The 19,935-nt window shown below is 41.9% G+C and overlaps 1 protein-coding gene across 1 annotated transcript in view; it reads left to right on the plus strand.

Annotated features, from left to right (window-relative positions):
- Positions 1-6,800: 6,800 nt before the first annotated feature.
- Positions 6,801-19,935, plus strand: part of LOC146615658 (mitogen-activated protein kinase kinase kinase kinase 4-like) — a 109,915-nt gene continuing 96,780 nt past the window's right edge. Inside the window, exons 1-2 of the mRNA XM_085375078.1 lie at positions 6,801-7,051; positions 7,314-7,379. Of these exons, the coding sequence (XP_085231204.1) occupies positions 6,995-7,051; positions 7,314-7,379 (123 nt within the window). The 5' untranslated portion in view covers positions 6,801-6,994. The remainder of the gene's footprint in view (positions 7,052-7,313; positions 7,380-19,935) is intronic.

A 19,935-nucleotide genomic window follows, 5' to 3' on the forward strand; every position in this document is an offset into this window, starting at 1 on the left:
GATCGTTCGGTTCCCCGAAGCTCATCCGGGACTTGCTGTCATAGCAACAGAGCCGTAAGCGTAAACCTGCTCTGGAGCAGGTTTACTTTATGTAAACAGGATTAGATCGCGGCCACGCAGGTATGTCCGCTTCATTTATACGAAAGCAACAGCGATATTCCACCACTGTTTCACCATAAATAAATAACATCAATGTAACTAAAGATAATGCAGCACTTGATCCTTTTATTGATGTCACACAGATACATACAGGTCATTTCCTAAAAAAGGGAAATGTACTATTAACATTCTATTACATGTATGTGATTATTACAGATGTAATTCATATTTCAGAGTAGTAATTGTAAATTACTTCGTGTAATCAAGATGAGAGACCACGGCTATAAAAGCGAAGGTGGATTTGGGAAGCCTGTCGCAGCCATGTCCTGTCCGTATACGCGAGCAACCCATTGCGGAAGGTGCAAGATTGATAAGGAGAGTCCTCAGAATTCAGCGTATATTGCAGGATAGACAGGATCCTTTAGCTCAGCGCGACAGTGTGCTCATTGAGAGATATCGATATTCCCGTGAGGGTATTATTTACTTAACCAACTTGTTGACGAGGGGGTGCAGGACCACCACCTGTCTTTTTTTCCTCTGCCCTTTTCTTGGTTGCTGTTATGAACAAACTAACAGAGTATTACAGGCCAGTATTACCTTGCCAAGAGACGAAAAGCAATCTAAGAGATAAATATTACCATTCTGTAGAATATTCCTGTATTCCACTTTTACTTGTTCCCATGTTCTTGTGGGTCCTGTTGTGGCTCTAATGTGAAAGGGGATATAATATAACATATTATAATATAATATAATGCCATATGATATTGGACAATATAGTGTCATATGATAGATCTACCCTACCGCCTACTGGTGTTGGCCAGAGGGGCCGATGGCGCGATATGGCAGCCTGGCTACAACCGTAGCTGCCTCCACCAGTGTGTGAATGTGGGAGTGAATGAATAGTGGTATCGTAAAGCGCTTTGGGTGCCTTGGAAAGCGCTATATGAACCCAATCCATTATTATTAGTATTATTATTAAATTACCTACGAGTTTGATTTGTCAGCAACTTTCTGCCAGCCCTCTCTCCTTGCTTCTGCAGCCTTTGCAGTTTTCTCTTGCGTTTTAATTAAACTCTGAAACTCCTGAAATCCCTCACTCAAGAGTTCTTGCTCTGCTGCCGGAAAATACCGAGCGCGCCCCTTCGACATTTTCGCCGACCAATCAGCGGGTTGCCGATCAATGTTTCTACTATCGATGCGTAGCCCCTTTTACGACACCCAGTGATGTCACATTACTGCGTCCAGCTGTACTAATCGTCAACAGCAGGCGTGTTCGGGGAACCGGATTAGCGAGCTCACGGTTAGCGCGATGGTTTGGTCTTGGATGTGTCATTTGATCTTGGATGTAGTAAGCGACGTACGAAGAACAGGCCCCTGTTTCATTCTCCTCTTAGGCTCCACTGGTGTTTTATTTATATACTCTGTACGATGTGACTGTCACTGGGCAAAATGAATTGTGGATGTGCTTGGCTCTAGCAGCTGTGCGCCACAGGGGGGCAGTGTTTGTTGGAAGATAGCAGGTGAGCTGAATCATGGGTGCATTGAGTTCATACAGGCCTCCAGCTGAGAGGAGGCAGAAGAATATGGTAGCATCATCATCACATCCATGTAGAACATCCATCATGTTCTGACACGTCTTTGATGTAACACAAAGTGCGTTTTGTCAACATTGCAAAAGCATCATGACAGCACTGCCATCTGATAAACAGCATCGTTTACAACCACACAAATAACCACAGTATGCACACAGATTTTGGTATTTTTAAGAGATGTGGATGAACTTCATATTGAGTCTTTCTCTTGTGCCATGTTCAGGACAAAGGGATCAAAAGTGCACATACGAAACATCATACAGAGACTGAACACACACATAGTGATTCCTTTAAAGGAAAAGAAAAGTGCAGCATTTTAGAAGAAAATTAGCTGTTCCCCCTGTTCTCTGTCAGAAAACATAAATATGCTTAGCCTAGTGATATTTGTCCAGATATGTAATTTCTGCCTCCTGTTTTCTAGGTTCAAAGAGCACGAGGTGTTTTTTCTTCCCACCCCGGCCATCTTTTTCATTCATACACCAACAGGCCTTTAGTGGTGGGAAGCCATACTAGCATTGCCAACAGTTACATGTCCTGCTTCAGGTAATCAATGGGACTGAGGCCTAGGCTGAGGTAAAACTAGTTACTGTCAATCCTGCTTTTACCATTGAATGCAACGAAATGGCAAATCTTGCAAATTCAAATTCATCGACATGCTGACATGCAGTTACACATCACGACTTCAACGGCACAGAGGATGAAGGAGGAAGCTGTGGTAGATCAAACACAAGCAGAGTGTTAGCTCAGTGTTCGACCCATCCGGGTTATGGTTAGGTTTAGGGTAGGAGTCAGGGTTAGGCATTCATCTTTGATTATTAGGGTTAGGGTAGGGAAAGCATTATGCCAGTGGGAGGTCCCCACAAAGATAGCAAACCAGACATTTGTGTGTGCCATTATGTACATAAAGTGTAACAGACCAGTTTAAAAATATCAGTGTGATGAGTGGTGTTAAAGATATTTAATAGCTAACGCTCCGTGAATGGACTCGTGGTTATGCCTCACCCTATAATAAAACTTGGAAAACCTGCTTACAATTGCAATTTGTTCTTACTCTTATTCTCATCTTATAAACCATTTTTACTTTCTGAACAGTTAAAACTGTTCAGGCTAAAACTTAGATCTTTTAAAAAGCGACATACACACAAAAGGAAAATATCTGGATCAAAGCCTTTTCTGTAATCCAGCTCTTAGTCCCTGTTTGACCTGATTAACAGCCACGGTTGTCGAGTCACTGTGTGTGAGTACCATCCGATGACATTAGAAATACAAACATGAATGTCCAGTGACAAAAGCCACTTCCTCCACCTCCAAGGTGTGGATCAGTGGCAGTGGGTGTGTTTGTCACAGGGATTAAATGGTATTGTTTGTTATTTCAGGTTCAGCCCGGTCGTGTGCGTCGTTAGAAACTTCTCCTTCTGACTTCCCCTTCCACGGCGCTGTTTTTGATTTCATCATTATGTTGGGTAGCAAGACATAACTCAGATACAGATGATACAGATGAGTAACCTGACACATGGAAAATTACCTTGTGAGAAGAGATTGCTAAAAAAAAAAGCCCACAGACACACGTCTTTGATGCGATCTGACAAGCTCTTTGGTGAAGAACCATCTGAGATAAACATGCATTATGAAAATCTAGAAAGCCGAAAAGAAAATACTTGCAAATGGGCAAACACTGAGGAGCCGAGCTTCAGCAAACACTGAGCGGTGCCCTCCATGAGTCACTCTGGGCAGGCTCATGAAGAGTCTGAGTATATTTTCCAGGTCTAGAATAAACTAAGCAGCCTAATTTACATGTCCAGCCTGGAATCTCCAAAATATCCCTTCTATAGATAACACATGAAAGCAGGGCACACCCAGCGGTTGATACTTTGATGTCTTTGGGTCATCCCCCTTCATCACCTTCAAAGGAAAGACTCAATCAAGCGGGCAAGACCATAAGTTTTAGGGCACAGTGCAAAATTATTTTTATCCCCAACAGGATGTGAAACAGCAGCTCATATGACCCAATTCTTGCCTTCTGATGTCTTCATACTTTGTCCTTGCTACTCCATTATGTTCCTTCCCATGTAGTCCTTTCCCCCCCAAATGTAATTGTTGTAAAAATCTGTGAATCTCATTTTCTTATAATGATGCAATCAAAGTTGTGTTTTTTGCTTTTTTATTTAAAGTGCCCCTTTTCACAATGGAAAACATGATACTGAAGGTATGTTTGTATATGTTAACTTGTACTCCAGATTCCTGTGGTTTAGTTTCATGTGGGCTAACTGATGTTCTTTTTTTCTTTGTTTTCCTTTTTTTTTTTTGGTGTACGTGGATTGACAGTTCAAAGTGAGCGAGGCAAAACTTTAGCATCTGGATTACCAGAGAAATGTAAAACTGTAGCATAGGGATGGACATGGATATAGAAAAGAGAACAAAAATAACAAACAAACAGACAAAGTGAATTCGCTGCAGAAAACAGACTGGGGACAAATTGCAGAACAAGAATCAGGAAACTGAACTGACTGACTGAAGAGCTGCTGATGGATAAAAACAACAGATGTAAATAGAGTGCTGCAATTTAAAAATACAAAAAGTTTGAATTGTCTCATCCAAACTTGCAAATAAAATTGTCATTATTGGGACATTATTGGGTTTTATGGCTCGTGAAGACACAACAGTGCATCTACCAAGTTTTGTCATTAAGTTTCAGCCTACTAGTGTGTTCTTCCAAGTGCTAAATGGTAAACTTATACTTATAATTATTTATCATATATAACTTATAATGAGTGAATGTGTAAATGTGCTGTGTTGGATTGACATCTAGTCATTTTTCAGGCCATTTGACTACAGTGAACTCTCTGCCTTGTTCATGAAATCAGTTAGACCATCTGGGCTTTGTGACATAGCACATTATCCCACTGGACGCAGCCCTCAGAGGAGTACATAGTGGTAAAAAGTGGATGGACATGATCACCAATAATACTCAGACAGGTCATCACCTTTAAACGATGCTCTCCTGGTATTAAGGGGCCAAAAGTGTGCAAAGAGAATATCCTCCACACCATTAGACCATCATCTGCTTCCTTTTCTGATGACCTCAAAGCAGGATGGATCCATGGTTTCATGTTGTTTACACCCACCATCCAAATGTCACAGCAGAAACTAAAACTAACCTGGCTACATTTTTGTTTTGGTGTAGCCTCAGTTTCCTGTTCTTAGCTGGCAAGAGTGGCACCAAGTGCGGCCTTCTGCTGCTGTAGCCCATCTCCTTCAAGGTTTGACGTCTTGTGCATTCAGAGATGCTCTTCTGCATACACTGATTGTGGTGGGTGGTTGTTTGAGTTAATTTTGCTTTACTATTAGCTTGAAGCAGTCCAACCACTCACCACCAGCAGTGCATTTTCACCCAGAGAACTACCACAAACAGGATATTTTTCTCTTTATTGTCTCTAGTGCATTTTTCATGGTAATATCAATTGTTGAGTTGACCCATTTCAGCCTGGACTGAAGCCGTAAACCAGCAGACCTTTACTTCAGACATTAGTATCCACATCACAACCAGCATTAGTCTAGAGGGATGCTGGAGAACAAATTATACAACATGACTTGTAAAAGAGGATGCTGATATCATCGTGATGTGATATGTTATCAGTATGCAGCTAACAAGCGACATGGCTGCTGACAGGTACTGTAAGAGGGATGGCAGCAGGAAATAATGCAGCTCGTCTGCAGAGCAGTGACAGCAGTACTGAAATATTTATCACTGTTTCCATTTCACATGCTCTAATTGTCCTGTATCCCTGTCTGAGAAATGGGAGGATACAAACAAAAGCTGGAAGAAAAGAAGAAAGTAGGAAAACTGTTTGCGTGAAGGCAATAAACTACTAAATGAAACAGGACTTCCCAATAGGTACGCATTTACAATTACTTACATTGTAACTACTGACTAGATTTGTCATTTATCTGATTGCTCTGATTAGTTGTTGCTTTTCGCACAAGGGTCCAAAAAGCTATGTTTTGCATGACGGACTACTGGCAGCTAGGACTGTGCCTTAACCCATTATAGTCATTGATGACGTGTTAATATTGGCCCTTTTTATAAACAGTGTCAAAGGGGAGTTAGTAGGTTCTGTGTAACAAACTATCTGGTTGATGACAGAGAGATAGTTTCCCTTTAAACATCTTACATGGTTAGATTTCAATTATTGCTCAAGTCATGTTACAACTATAACCCCATCTTTGTTGAGAGGACAAAGTAGCCAGAAGCAATATAAATATGCAGGATGGGGCTATGTCTGCTTAAATGGACTTAAATGGACTAACCATGTGTGATTAGTTTGTGTCTACTGACTTGATAGCTGCGCGCTAGCTTCTGCATAGCAATAACGGTTATCAGCCATGCTAGTATCAACTGCATCCTCATTCTAGCAATCTTGAATATACACAAGAGTTATTTTAGTTTTGTATTTTCTAGTTATTTTTATTTAATTTGAATTTTGGTTTTTATTTGGTTGGTATCAGTGAGTTTCCAGAGTAGATTTCTTGCTTAGTTTTTATTGTTTAAAAATGTTTCTGTTTTATTTTGTTTTGTTTTATAACAATTTAAGTATTATTGCATGCAATGCATATGTCAGAAGCTAAACTAACAACTAAAATGTTTTTTCACATCTAGTTTTTTCTCAGGAGGTGCACGTCGGATTTACGAGGAGGCATATGGTGCAAGGTTAAAAGGCATTTCCATTTACGTTGTAAGTCACCACGGCATTTCCTGCAGAGATTTAAATCAGGCAGTGCTCCAGCGCTAATGTTTAATAAGGTGGGCGTGGTGAAGAAGAAATAAGTAATCCTAAGAGGTGGGTTGTGTTTGTAACTGCTATATATTGTTGAACCACTTGTGTGAATGCGCATGTGCAGAAATACTTCGGGGTGGTGAGGAGGGGGTGACTTTGGTTCCAGGCCCCAGAAAATCTAGTGCTGTCCCTGGGATAAAGGGGCGGGGAATGAGGAGAAAGAGAGGCAGAGAGACATAGGGACTGACTGCGAGAGAGAGGGCGGAGAATAGAGAGAGAGAGAGAGAGAGAGAGAGAGCGAGCGAGCGAGCGAGCGCAGCAGGCAGCGGTCCGGCACTTGGTCGGTATGTAGCAGCAGCAGCGGAGCTTCTGTCTGGGACTATAGCGAGAAAAAAACGCGCCTTGGGTTGAAAATATTAGTAAGGGGATTAAAATTAAAACTACCCGAGGATGAGACACACGCCGTCCGCCTGAAGGAGACTAAAACACGCCGTTATTCCGCTAATTTACCACCTTTTTTAAACGAAAATGGCGAACGACTCTCCGGCTAAAAGTCTGGTGGACATAGACCTGGCATCCCTGAGGGTGAGTGTGCTTCACAGTGACATTTTCACGCTCGCGTTTACCCTCTTTCTCCCTCAGATTTTTTTTAACAAAAAAATACAATCACACAGCGAGGCAGTGCTGTTGTTGACACAGCCCTACGGCAGCTTTTCTTTGTCTATATCCGCTGGCATGAGAAGCGAACCGGGCGCAGCCGGCTCCTGCATCGAACGAACCCGCTTGTAATTGCTACGGGGAATCAATTAATCCGCTTCTGCGGTTTGTCTTTTTCTTTTAAATCCAGGATCCTGCTGGGATTTTCGAGCTGGTGGAAGTGGTCGGAAATGGTACATATGGACAAGTCTACAAGGTTGGTCTGAGCCTCCATCTCTCTCAGTGTGTGTGTGTGTGTGTGTGTGTGTGTGTGTGTGTGTGTGTGTGTGTGTGTGTGTGTGTGTGTGTGTGTTTAAGCACCATCTGAGAACAAACTGGCGGCGGAAACTGGAGCACAAACATGCATTTATGTTTTTTTCCTCTCTCACGGTCTCAGAAACACGTTTTTATAACATTACCCCCTCCCCTCCTTCACTTGGGACCAGTGCGGTCTGGACTGGATTATCTCTGATAGCGTTTTGACCTCTCTCTCTGCTTTACATCCATTTATTTATTTTAATTATTTCATCTTAATGTTATTCAACGATGCTAACATCATCCCGGTAACGTTAGGCCTATTTTGGTCCTGAAGAGATCCCTCCTCCCTCTTCTCCTCCTCTCCTCATCCACACCCCAGTGAAATATTCCTTGCACAGTGCACGCGTTGCCTCGCACTGACAGGGCCGACCCAATCCGTGCATGACAGGCTTCACCACGCTGACCGACTTGTGCGCCATTGGGTGGGCGGTGTTTCATTGCGCATTTGTGCACACCGTTGCCCGGCAGGCCTTTCTGCTGGAGCGGCCCTGTGCTGCATTAATGGGAGGGGGGAGGAGGTAGGCCTGTTCATCCCATCACACTTAGCGGAAAAGGCATTTGACGGAGACCTGGTACTCTTGCAGCCCAGTTTTCCACCTCCATAGCCTGGCAGAGATGAGCAGCAGAGCAGCGACATCACCCTGTTGTTGTTATTTGGCAAAGCTGAGAGCACAGGGGAAAAAAGGAGGAATGGGTTACAGCTGATGGATCTGCCAGAGCTTCTGTTGAGCTGGCTGCTGGAAAATAGCGTCTCACACACATGCAGCTTTGTATCATATAAAGCTTTTGCATTTCTGAATGTTGCTGTGGTTTGTTTTCAAAATATGTCACATGAATATCATGTAAAACACAAAGCAGGTAAGGCTTGGATGGCTGTGACCTGCAGTCATTTGCAACATCTGACACTTGTGTAGCACAAATTGCAAGTCAAATCTGCAATCCACTCTTATGTTCCTGAAGCTAGAAAATAGTCCCCGTATGTGTATGTTTGTGCGTTTTTTTTCCTTCCCCCTTCTGTGATGCATTCTAGCAATGGCATTGGCCCAGCCCAAATCCTTTTGGAATAACTCCAACTGAATTTCACTGAACAACAAACACCTTGACTGAGATTTGTGGTGCACATTTTCTCTCCACCAGGTTTTTTTGTAGGATTAATTGAAACTGACTTTAGGTTTTGTCGAGCTCTTTTCACACGTGAACACACATGACATTGTCTGAAGTTGTTCTTTCTTACATGTCGCACACAGTGGGAGGAGTGCGTGCCGGTGCTGTGTTTTCAGTGCTGCAAGTACACCGTTAATTTAAGTGTGTTACCTCTCTGGTACGTGCAGGAGGCATGACTTTACTTGCTAGCTGTGAACAAACGAGTCTTATCACATGAACTGTTCTTAAATCTGCGCATCTGGACGTCACACAGATTTTAGAGTAGAGAACTAGGAGGTTATAGTCTGATGGGTGAATGTCTGGGAAAAGTTCGGGGCTGCTATGCATAAGGTAAGCTAGGCAGGGGTTTAATACAGTCAGCTAGCTTAATCAGCTCTTACTAAGCATTAAATCGTGATTTAATTTGGATGACAGAATTGTTTTTGGACAGTACACAGAGGGAGGGGGTAATTCCGCCATTTAAGTATGACTGCAGCTGTCAGCCAGTGTTTTTGAACTGGATAGCAGCAAGATCTCGAATGACAAAACTACATTTTTAGTGTTTGCCTTTATTTTGGTGCCCAAAAAGACTTTAAGAAAGAGTTACATCAGCCTCATAATATGTTTAGTACTGTTGTTATGGAGGTTGTAACATGTGCTAGAAATCGTGACATGAAGAAGATTGAAAATAGATTAAAGTTATACATAAATATGTTCTCCAATCGTAGACAGTATAAAAAATGGAGGTTGCCTCCCTATCGCAAAAATGAAGTCGCTGCGTAAGTGCCTTAAACCTGCAAGGCCCACTATATGGCGATAGCTGTGGTTGCAAAAAAGGACTTCTGGTCCTGTAGATGTCTGCGGGAAAATATCTTTTTACTTGACCTCCATAAATGTTTCTGAATTTATGGGCTCAGTCACTCATTTCAAATTGAATAAGTCTATTTTATAACTCTTGGTCAAGCCTGTGTTTTAAAATTAAGGACTCCCTGCTCATTGGCTATAAGTTGTCAGTCACTAGCCACTCGGCTACTAAGATAAAGAAATGCTTATCTCAAGGCTTCAGTTGGAACCTCAGAATCTAGTGGGTGACATTTTTGTAGCCACGTCCATCTTTTATACTGTCCACACCACCTAGTGGTCCTGCAATCCTGAAGTGGATAAGTAGGAAAAAAGAATGGATGGATATATGCTATGTTGTTTATCTCTAGCTGGTTAACATGCTCCATATGGTAGCAATGGTATGAGATCATGTTAAAGCCTCGATAGAGTCCATCTGGAACAGTTACTGTGGACAAAGATTTGCTTTGGCTCTGCTAATGAATACAGTCCTAAAGTGTGAATCGAGACCCATAATAAAGGTTTCTTAAGCCTGATTTTAATAAAATATAATATTCCCATATATTTATATATTGTCAATTTTCATTTATCGGCCATCATAAATGTCAATAAGGTCACATCAGCAAAAGGCTAATATCACCCAATAATATTGGCTGGGCAGTCTTAGGACTGGCAGTCCAGTCTTATGCAAGCATATTTTGTGAGCTTATGTTCGTCTGACCTCTCGTATTTACACATGTACGTTAGGCATCGGTGTTCACAGTAGAGTACAAGGCTCTACTGCATCTTTGCTTTTGGGGATTACACAAGTCACTGGCAGCACCGAGCGATTCCTCTTATTGAGAGGAGCGTCACTTTGAATTTCTAGTCGTGGATGGCGAGGCCGGCCCTGAGGCGAGCCTCTATAAATGCACGCTCGGTGTGTGCAGCGAAATTTCTCCTTGTAATTATACACAGTGGGTGTGTTTGTTTGGCTGTTTTTGTTTTTTCGGTGCTGCAAGAAAAACAAGACTGAATGAGATCTCGATTTACTTTGAATTATTATTTTTTTGTTTGTTTCTTTGTGGTTGGCGGGGAGTGGAAGGCGACGGTGGCTGTAAACGTTTCATTAGAGCAGGGGACAAGTGGTTTTGGAAATGCTCTGATGCACCGAAGCACAAATTAACCTTGACATTTTGAGTTTAGTTCCTCAGGATTCAATGAATCATAATTACGTGTGCCAACCAGGGTTTGAGTGAAGCTGAGGCTTTTTTTCCCTGTGCTTGTCTGTGCCGCCTGCCTCGCTAACATCTGACCCAAAAACCTATGTGTGTGCCTGTGTGTGTTTGGGTCTGCACATGTGCACTTGATCCTCCACACTTGGCGATTGGTCAGGTTTCCCAGGCTGGCGAGTAGCTGCAGAGCATGACAGAGTGAGGAGTGTTGCAGCTGTGTGCACCGACAACAGCTGTTGGGACAGAGAAATAAAAACAGGAGAGGGAGTAGAGCGGTTGGGGAGAGAAAGACAGAAAAGATGAAATACGCAAGAGAGAAGATTTCACCATTGAGGTACCAGTGTTTTAATTTGCTTGTAGAAAATAAAGACGAGGGCCTCAGTGCATCATTCACACCGCTGTGCAAGCCACGTATTAAATTGAACATTCCAGACGACAAGTTTGCCTCCACGCGACGGGGTTTCGAGTTTAGCGTAATGTGTAGGTTTCACTGGATTTCTTTGAAATGAAAAGCTGAAACATCTGCAAAAAACATGAAAAGAAACAAATGAATATGCAGAGGTCACAGTGTTTCTGTTTCCATTTAAACAGTGGGAGGTGAGGGAAAAGTTCAATCAAAGCTGAAGAGAGTGGCTGGAGGAAATTTTAAAACTCCGGTGTAAGGCTGCACTCAGCATGTGGGGCTGGGAATCCCCCTCTCTCTGAGGAAATGGTTTAACCCATTTATGACTTTCTGAGCTTTGAGTCTCGCTGCGCTTCTTTCCTTTACTCACTGTTTCAGGCTCACCGGCTCACTCCGTATTACAAAGTTGTAACAAAGTATCTGAGTCGAGTAAACGAATAAGCTTTTTGGCTTTACTCCCCAAAGATGAAGCTTGTTACCTCATTTGTAGAGTGAATGGAAATTTGTGAGGAAGCAGTGAAACAGCGGAAGTCATCAGCATAGTGAGGAGAAGTTAATGGCTGTGCTCTGATGGCTAGATTAGAAAAACCACAGCCCTGTTCCTGTTGTTCTGTCATGTATCCACACGATGTATATCAGAGGTTTCAGATTTATAAAAATTCTGCAATAATATGAGATTTAAAGTGGAGTAGGAGACCACACTGTGGATCATGTTCAGCTTATTATCAACATGCTAGAGGGAGTACAAAATATCAGTTGAAATAACATAATTTCCACAAATGTGGAAAGCCTGGAAATATCCAGTTTTTACATGAGCAATTAGAATTTATACTCTTTAAGGCCTTTACACACCCTTAAGTATTTATTAAAAAGTACAGATGGGCCACAAGATTAAAATGCCCGACAGGCACAGTGGGTAACTTGGCTCATCTTGTTATGGTGCCGTGTTCTGCTGGGAAACCTGGCATTCATGCAGGTGCCACCTTAAGTCATAAATCAAAAAGCAAATTAAACACCCCTCCTCAGTGTGCCTCAAAAATACTGCAAAAACTGCAGGAGGTATACACCATGCAAATGGAGCAGGATACGCTGGGACAAGCCTGATCCATGGAAGACCCGCCCAGCATCCCAACCTCAGAGGATCCAGTGCCCATGAGCCTGGTGTCAGCAGACAGCACAGGATGGATCACCACCACCTCGATGGGTCAGAGCTTATTTAAAGGCATTTAGGGGACCTGCACACTGTTGGACAGGTGTGAGTTAAAAAAAAAAGTATTTATTTTTTTTATTTTAATTTTTTATTGTTGTGGCTGATCATTGGAAAATGAGTGAAAACCTAAGGTAATTAGACTTTTATGTTAAAAAAAGACTTGAACTCTAAGTGAATGACTAGAAAGAGATGTGAATAAAATGAAAGCCAGATTGCACAGCAGGCTGTTCTCCTCGTATCAGAGGTGGAATATGTACCGCCTCACCCTGGTGCAGTGTTTTGTAATCATCGTTCTCTAACCTGCCATTTCAGTGGTATGTGAGGATTTTATCTGTAGTGCTTCCAATATATAGTGTACCAGTGGAACTCCAGTGCCAGATATTCTGTGCAGCTAACAAGACCAAGTGTTCCCTGTATTCTGTTTTTGGACGTAGAAGCATCAGCACTACGATTCTCGATTTCACCTGCATCTCATGACCACGTTATGGGGAAAGATGAAACGCATTTAAAGTTATAACATTGATTTATTCCCCAGTAGGAACCATCATGAATGCTGCTACTTGTTTATAATTTGGTTTATTTCACAGGAAGCCAGTGAAAAGAACCAAGTGTAGATGTGATAACACCTTTAGATCTGATTAAATGTTAGGTTGCAACAATTTTAACAGCTGCAAAAATCAATCCTTTTTTTGATTTGTTGCATTTTGATAATAAATCTCTCTGAAGTTTAAGGTAATGCCTGCAAAATGTGCAATACTGTGATATAAAACACTAAATCATCTCACGGCTGAAAGTAAAACAAAAAATCTGTTTAGATAGAACAGATAATAAACCTCCTGTCAAAGCAGTTTCACTTCTTGTGCAAGTCTTCATCCTGACTTTCTAACAGGAAAGATGCTTGTTTTTCTCCTTGCTGATAAAGTGAAGCTGGGTGTGGCTCTCTATCAGCTGCCTGTCATCTGCTGGGTAGAGCACCATTACTGCAAGTGTCTCAGAGGAGATGCACCTCAGCGTATGACTGAATGCATAGCTGATCTGTCAGATACATGGACGTCTAAGTACTCAGGCTCTGTTTCAGGTTTCCTTCAACCTGCTGCAAGTCTACATCAGCATCTGCATCTTCCACGAGGTTCAGTTTGTTTCAATGAAGTGACTGCAGTGCTGTTTTTGAATATTAAATATTGCCCCACTGCTTTTAGTAATGCCCACAGCTGCAGAACAATTGGATTTTATTTAAATGTTTTTAAAGTAATTGGTAAATGGCCTGTATTTGTATAGCGCTTTTACTAGTCCCTAAGGACCCCAAAGCGCTTTACACGTCCAGTCATCCACCCATTCACACACTGGTGATGGTAAGCTACATTGTAGCCACAGCTGCCCTGGGGCGTACTGACAGAGGCGAGGCTGCCGAACACTGGCACCACCGGGCCCTCTGACCACCACCAGTAGGCAACGGGTAAAGTGTCTTGCCCAAGGACACAACGACCGAGACTGTCCAAGCCGGGGCTCGAACCGGCAACCTTCCGATTACAAGGCGAACTCCCAACTCTTGAGCCACGATCGCCCCAATCATTAAAAACACCCAGTTCATTTGAATCACCATACCTGATAGGTAGCTGGTGTATCTGGCTTTTTCTGTGACTGAAATAATATCATGAATCTTGACTTGTAGTATCCAGTAGTAGGGCTGTGCGATATGACCAAAATCTCATATCCCAATATAAGACATCTATCGTCCAATAACGATATAAATCACAAAAATTCTACATTTTCTGTAAATTCTGTGAATCTCGGGCAGCTCGACTTGCGGGAAGTGTTTCCAGCTGGGCGTCATGTACCTGGAGACGAGTGTTTTAACCGATGCATGAAACGATACATTTTTAGACATAAGTTGTAACGGCCGCCGTTTTCTTTGTGAGTATTTATTACACAGCGTGCTGCGGGGAAAAGCCTGTTCTAACGTTTGGTTAGAACGCTAAGGTTTATTTTTTTTGCTTCTCATCCATAAATACTCGGCATAATCTTTCACGTGATTCAGTTTATTTTGAAAAGTCTCAACAGGATCTTGAGCTTTATCGTGAAAGGTTTATGTGGAAAATAAGCGGACGGCCGATGGTTTTACCGTCGTTGTTGCTAACGACAACGCATAAAAACAGGCGCTTGTCCGTCCATAGTGTGGTTATATTAAATATAAGAGAAAGAGAGAACTTTAAGAAATTAATATAGCCACTACAGTGACCATCAAAATGATGAAAAAATATTGCCGTAAACAGTTTATTTTGCGACACCACGAAACAAACGATAGCGTAAAATGAAACGATAGACGTTTTTATATCGTCAACCGATATATATCGTTATATCGAACAGCCCTATCCAGTAGTGCTACAAACTAGGACTGTGACTAATGAGTATGCACAGTACTTGACCTACAGTAAATCCACAGATTTGACAAACTGAAACCAAAAATAATTGTGAAAACCTTTACACTGAAAGGCGTGGGAGCAGATCCATCAGCGCTTTGGTGCAACTTCTCCATGAGAAGTTGCAAATAAGTCAAATAATTGACTGACAAAATAATTTTTTATCATCTAACAACTCAACATGATGATTAATCCAAGTGGAAACTTCCACTGTTGTGTGTTTTCGTCACTACAATCTTCAATCTTGACAAAAGCCACTTCCTTAATAAAGGCTGGATGTTTAAATGTGTTAAAAAATAAATATCTACATTTCAGTGACTCAGAATATCCACAGAAATAATGGTGTACGAGCTTAAACCTATTAAAAAAAGATTTCATCAGGAGCACGTTATTATTATTATTATTACCCACCTCCTAAATTTCTCTTGTTTTATAACTTGTACGGGTAAAGCTATTTATAGCCGGGGCCCCGGCTCTGTAAAGTGGAGGAACTACAAAGCTGTCAGAAGGAATAGGCTCATGCAAAGCCGGCTCACCGGCCTTCCGGCTATTCAAACTGGAATGTTAGTCTTGTCTGCTGCGACCTTTCTCAGCACAGGAAGTGAAGCAGCAAAAGCCTGCCACCTCTCTATGGGGAACTTTCTTTACCGTCAGAGCTGCGCTTATCTGCTGTGACCTTTCCAGACAGAAGAAGTGGAAGCTCTGCCACTGATAGCAGTAACAGGAACCCAACTGTGTCACCGTGTTTCATGGAGAAGTTGCACTAAAGCGCTGATGGAACTGCTCCCGAGCCTTTCAGTGTAAAGGTTTTCACAAAAGTGCTTCAACACATTGCTCAAGCCTGTAGTGCTCGAATCTTTTATAAGTTGTAGGTGACTTTCTCTTTTAGAAGCACTTTTCTTTTTTTTTATTCGACTCAAAGGTGACCCTGCTACTGTTGTTAATGAATCTGTTAGCAGTAGCCAACCGTGCCTGCTAGCTAAAGTTAAGCTAAAAATAAGCCACAAGCCTCAGACAGTATCTGGGTCATGTTCTTTGATGCTCGCACTGGTGCGGACTGATGCAGTGACTGTACTGCTTCTGCTGGTGAATCTCCGAGGATCCTTTCATCCATCAGCAGAAAGATTTAGTTTTTTCTTTTGTATTTCAAGAGATTTTGACATGGATGACATTTGCTTCCATTTGTTGCGTTCATTTTTACACCATTGTCACCAGAACAAGATTGGCACTTTTAACTCTGCTGGAGATTGAATCTCTAGTCGCAAGTTTACCTCACTGCTTTTACACTAGCATCCCCAGGCTTCTACCTTTCTACCTATAAAACCCGGAGAGCAGTCAAATGGTGGAAGTGGAAGCTAAATTGGCTAGTCATTCATATGTAAATTGGGTTGTTACCTGGGAATTCTGGAGGGAGGGGAGTGGGGGTGTGTGATTGAGGGGGTGGGGGAGCTGCTAAAAGCTGTGAACTTCCTTTTGTGTTTCATCTTGATGCATTCTCAATCATCCAGGGAAATAAATCTCCAAAAGTCACCAACTTGGAGTGTTTCAGTTTGCCGTCTTAGGGAGAAATCAACACACATGGGTGTATTTCCTTTGTTGCTGAGATTTATTGATAAAAACAGTACAAAAAACCAACCATTTGTACACATATTTACAAATAATAATAAAAAGTGAGTGAGTACATTTCAACATTATACCAGTGGTCTGATTGATGCCACAATGGAGCAAATCGAGCAAAGACTGATAAGTTTGCTGCAATTTCCAGTGTGTGGGGATCATTTGTCACCAACTGCATCACGTGCTACAACCCTGGTCTACATATCACCGTTGATGAACAGCTTTTCCCATCAAAGACTCGGTGCTGTTTCCTGCAGTATATTGCAAGTAAACCGGACAAGTTTGGGATCAAGTTTTGGGTGGCCTGCGACCTAAAATCCAAGTACATTTGCAATGTCTTCCCATATCTTGGCAAGGACCCCAATCGTCCCACTGGGGAGAGACTTTCTGAAAATGTAGTAATGAGGCTGATGGAACCATTCCTAGACAAGGGCAGAAATGTTACCACGGACAATTTCTTCACATCGCTTTCACTTGCGCAAAAACTTCTTGGACGGAAAACCACCATCCTCGGCACAGTCAACAAGATTCGCAGGGAAATTCCTCAATCCACTAGACAGACAGATCGCAATGAATTCACCACTCAGGTATGTTGCAGGTCTTTTGTGGTTCTATGTTTATGTGTTTTATTGTGTGTAAAAGGGCTATGGAAATAACAATTTATCTTATTTTTTAGGTGTTTTCAACCTCTGCTGCCACGCTGACGGCGTATGCGGCCAAACGGAAGAAGACAGTCTATATTCTTAGCAGCATGCACAGCGTGGTTCAGACTGATAACACTACCAAAAGGAAGCCAAACACTGTCACCCTTTACAACAAAACAAAGTGTGGCGTGGATGTGATGGACCAGATGGTTCGGGAGTACACTGTCCGCAAAGGAACACGGCGCTGGCCAGTCGCCGTGTTTTATAAAATGATTGACATGGCAGCACTGAATGCACATGTGCTGTATCAAGCATGCACCGGGACGAAGGAAAGACGGGTGGACTTCCTGGTGGCGCTTGCAACAGAGTTGGCTCACTCTCATGTAGCTGCGAAGAAGGCAAGAAAAGATCAGTTGCTTCGGACACAACCCTCCACACCGAGCCCTGGAAAAAGGGCCACGTGTCAGGTCAAACACAGATGCAAAAAAAATCAGGCCACTGTGCGATGTGTTCACTGCTACAGGTACACATGTGGTAAATGCGGACGACAGATACCGTGGCAGTGCCAGGATTGTGAGTGATTGCTGAAAATGTTGAAATGTACTCACTCACTTTTTATCATTATTTGTAAATATGTGTACAAATGGTTGGTTTTTTGTACTGTTTTCATCAATAAATGTCAGCAACAAAGGACATACAAAGGACATGTGTTGATTTCTCCCTAAGATGGCAAACTGAAACACTCCACTCCCCCACCCCCTCAATCACTCACCCCCACTCCCCTCCCTCCAGAATTCCTAGGTAACGACCTAATATACATATGAATGACTCCAGCATTTGACTGACTGCTCTCCGGCTTTTAAAGGTAGAAACGCAAAATGATGACTCCGCGGGGGTCTAAGGTAGAAAACCAAAATGACTGCTCTCCGGGGGTCTAAGTGTTTATTGATCTTTATTTTTTTGTGTGTTCTCTTGAGCACAGCATTGATTGCAGTTTAACTGATCATTAAAACCAACAATATAAAAGATGAGATCGCTGCCTGTGCTAAAAAAATTGATTCTTCACAGAATATAAACACAAAGCAATAGATTAAAGTAAAATGCGACCAAAATATAAAAATAAAAGGATTATTTATGTATTTAATGTTATTATATTAATATATATGTTAAATAGTTTGAAATGTTTTTTCCCTTTCCTCATTTTCTTACATTTATCAGTTGAGAGAACTTCATTGTAAAATATCTAACTAATTTCAGTTCTTTATCATATTAGTTTTTAAAAAAATTTCAAGCACATAACTCATTTGACCTCACAGGATTGGTAACTGCCTTCAGTCAATTTCCTCTTACTTGCTGATACCAGTCAACCATTGTGGCCGATGTGTTGGTTGACCCAAAACTGGAAAACCTTGGCTTGATTACCTCAAGATGGCACGGAGGAGAGAGAGAGAGAATTAGGACTGATCAGGATAAAGAGAAAAAAGTGGCTACACTTGCTGCTGTTCAGCTCTTAGTTACAGTTTTTGAGATGTAATTGTGTATCAGTCCCTTTGTGCTTTTAAGTACATATTTTATGTTTCTGTTAAAATATTTTTCACAAAGCAAAGGTTTCTTTTTTCAGGAATTCACCTGAAATTGCTGAAGTGGTGTTATCAGTTAGTCTGGAAAAAAGGATTGTTTGTGTGTGTGGATGCTTTTTAAATCGAGACAAATACCCATCAAAGATGCAATCTTTTGGCCCACGTGGGTCCACAGTGAGCTGTCCACAGTGGGCCCCTCTACTGGTTTGAAATTTAGAGCACATCTGGGCGCCGCAGTGTTGGGCAGCCCATTGTGTGGGCTGTCCACATTAAGCAGAGCCCCACAGTGGAGCCATGTTCACACTCTTGGTGCGGCACTGTGGTGGGGTAAGCTTTGTATCTGTGTTTTGGCTTTTCGTCCACACGTAAACAGCGTTTTGGATCACTGGAAAAAAAAAACTCCTTCCAACTCCGTTTCTGTGTTTACAGAGATTTCATTTTGCAACATGAAAGGTGTGCAGCTCCAGTAAACATCAGACTCTACCACTTTATTGTTTGTAGGCTTTTGATTGGCCAATATTTCTGCCTGGTTAGGGTCATATTGCCTCCTGTTTCTTTAACTTGCCCTTGACAGTGCTTGATATGGTTTCTTGGCTTTTCATGTGAACAGAGATATTTTTCAAAAAACTTCCATAATTAGGGCATGAGGGGTGTCTACTGGTAAATCCATCATTCCTGAAGTGAGTAACCAAATACACTCAGACTGACATTAATAGACCCATTAGTGGCCTGCCAATGTAAAATATTGCTTTGATTCCTATTTGAATGCCTCTGAGGAGGATTTTTGATATATTAGATGTATTAAACTATATTTAAACTCCCCATTTGTTCCTCTGGCTCAGCTAAATGTCTGAGATGCCACATGTAAATCCAGACAGTAGCATCAGCTGTGTTTGTCTCACTTATGCATGTCTATAAAAACCCATCTTAGTTAACAAATAGCCCTCTTTTATTTTTTTTGTTTTGTGTCTGCTGGCTCCTGGAAAGGTTGTTATATAATACACTCAGCTACAGTGTGTATGCGGTGTTAGGTGGATGGATGCAAGCGTGCAGACAGTGCAAACAGATGGCTTGTCCAGAGCATTAGCTCTGCCTGTGTGCCGTGTCAAACTGTAGATGCTACATTTCCAAAAATGAGCAACAAAAGAAATGAGCCTTTGTATTGTAAATGAGTGCACCGTGGCAGCATTTGGTATGGACCAAAATGTCTGTAGCACTAAAGATTGAAAACTGCCATGTACTGAAATCTGACATGGAGCTACTGGCCAGGCTTAAAGTTCTCTGTAATCACATTTTTATTTTGTAATTAGTTTTGTATAGATATGATAACGTCTCAGAGTGCATCAATTGAAAGTCAGGGTTTGGCAAATCCCCAATTATTATT

This window comes from Diplotaxodon limnothrissa, linkage group LG16 (genome assembly GCF_057381915.1).
Source record: "Diplotaxodon limnothrissa isolate DT_005_m linkage group LG16, D_limnothrissa_male_GT1.1, whole genome shotgun sequence".
Classification (NCBI taxonomy): domain Eukaryota; kingdom Metazoa; phylum Chordata; class Actinopteri; order Cichliformes; family Cichlidae; genus Diplotaxodon; species Diplotaxodon limnothrissa.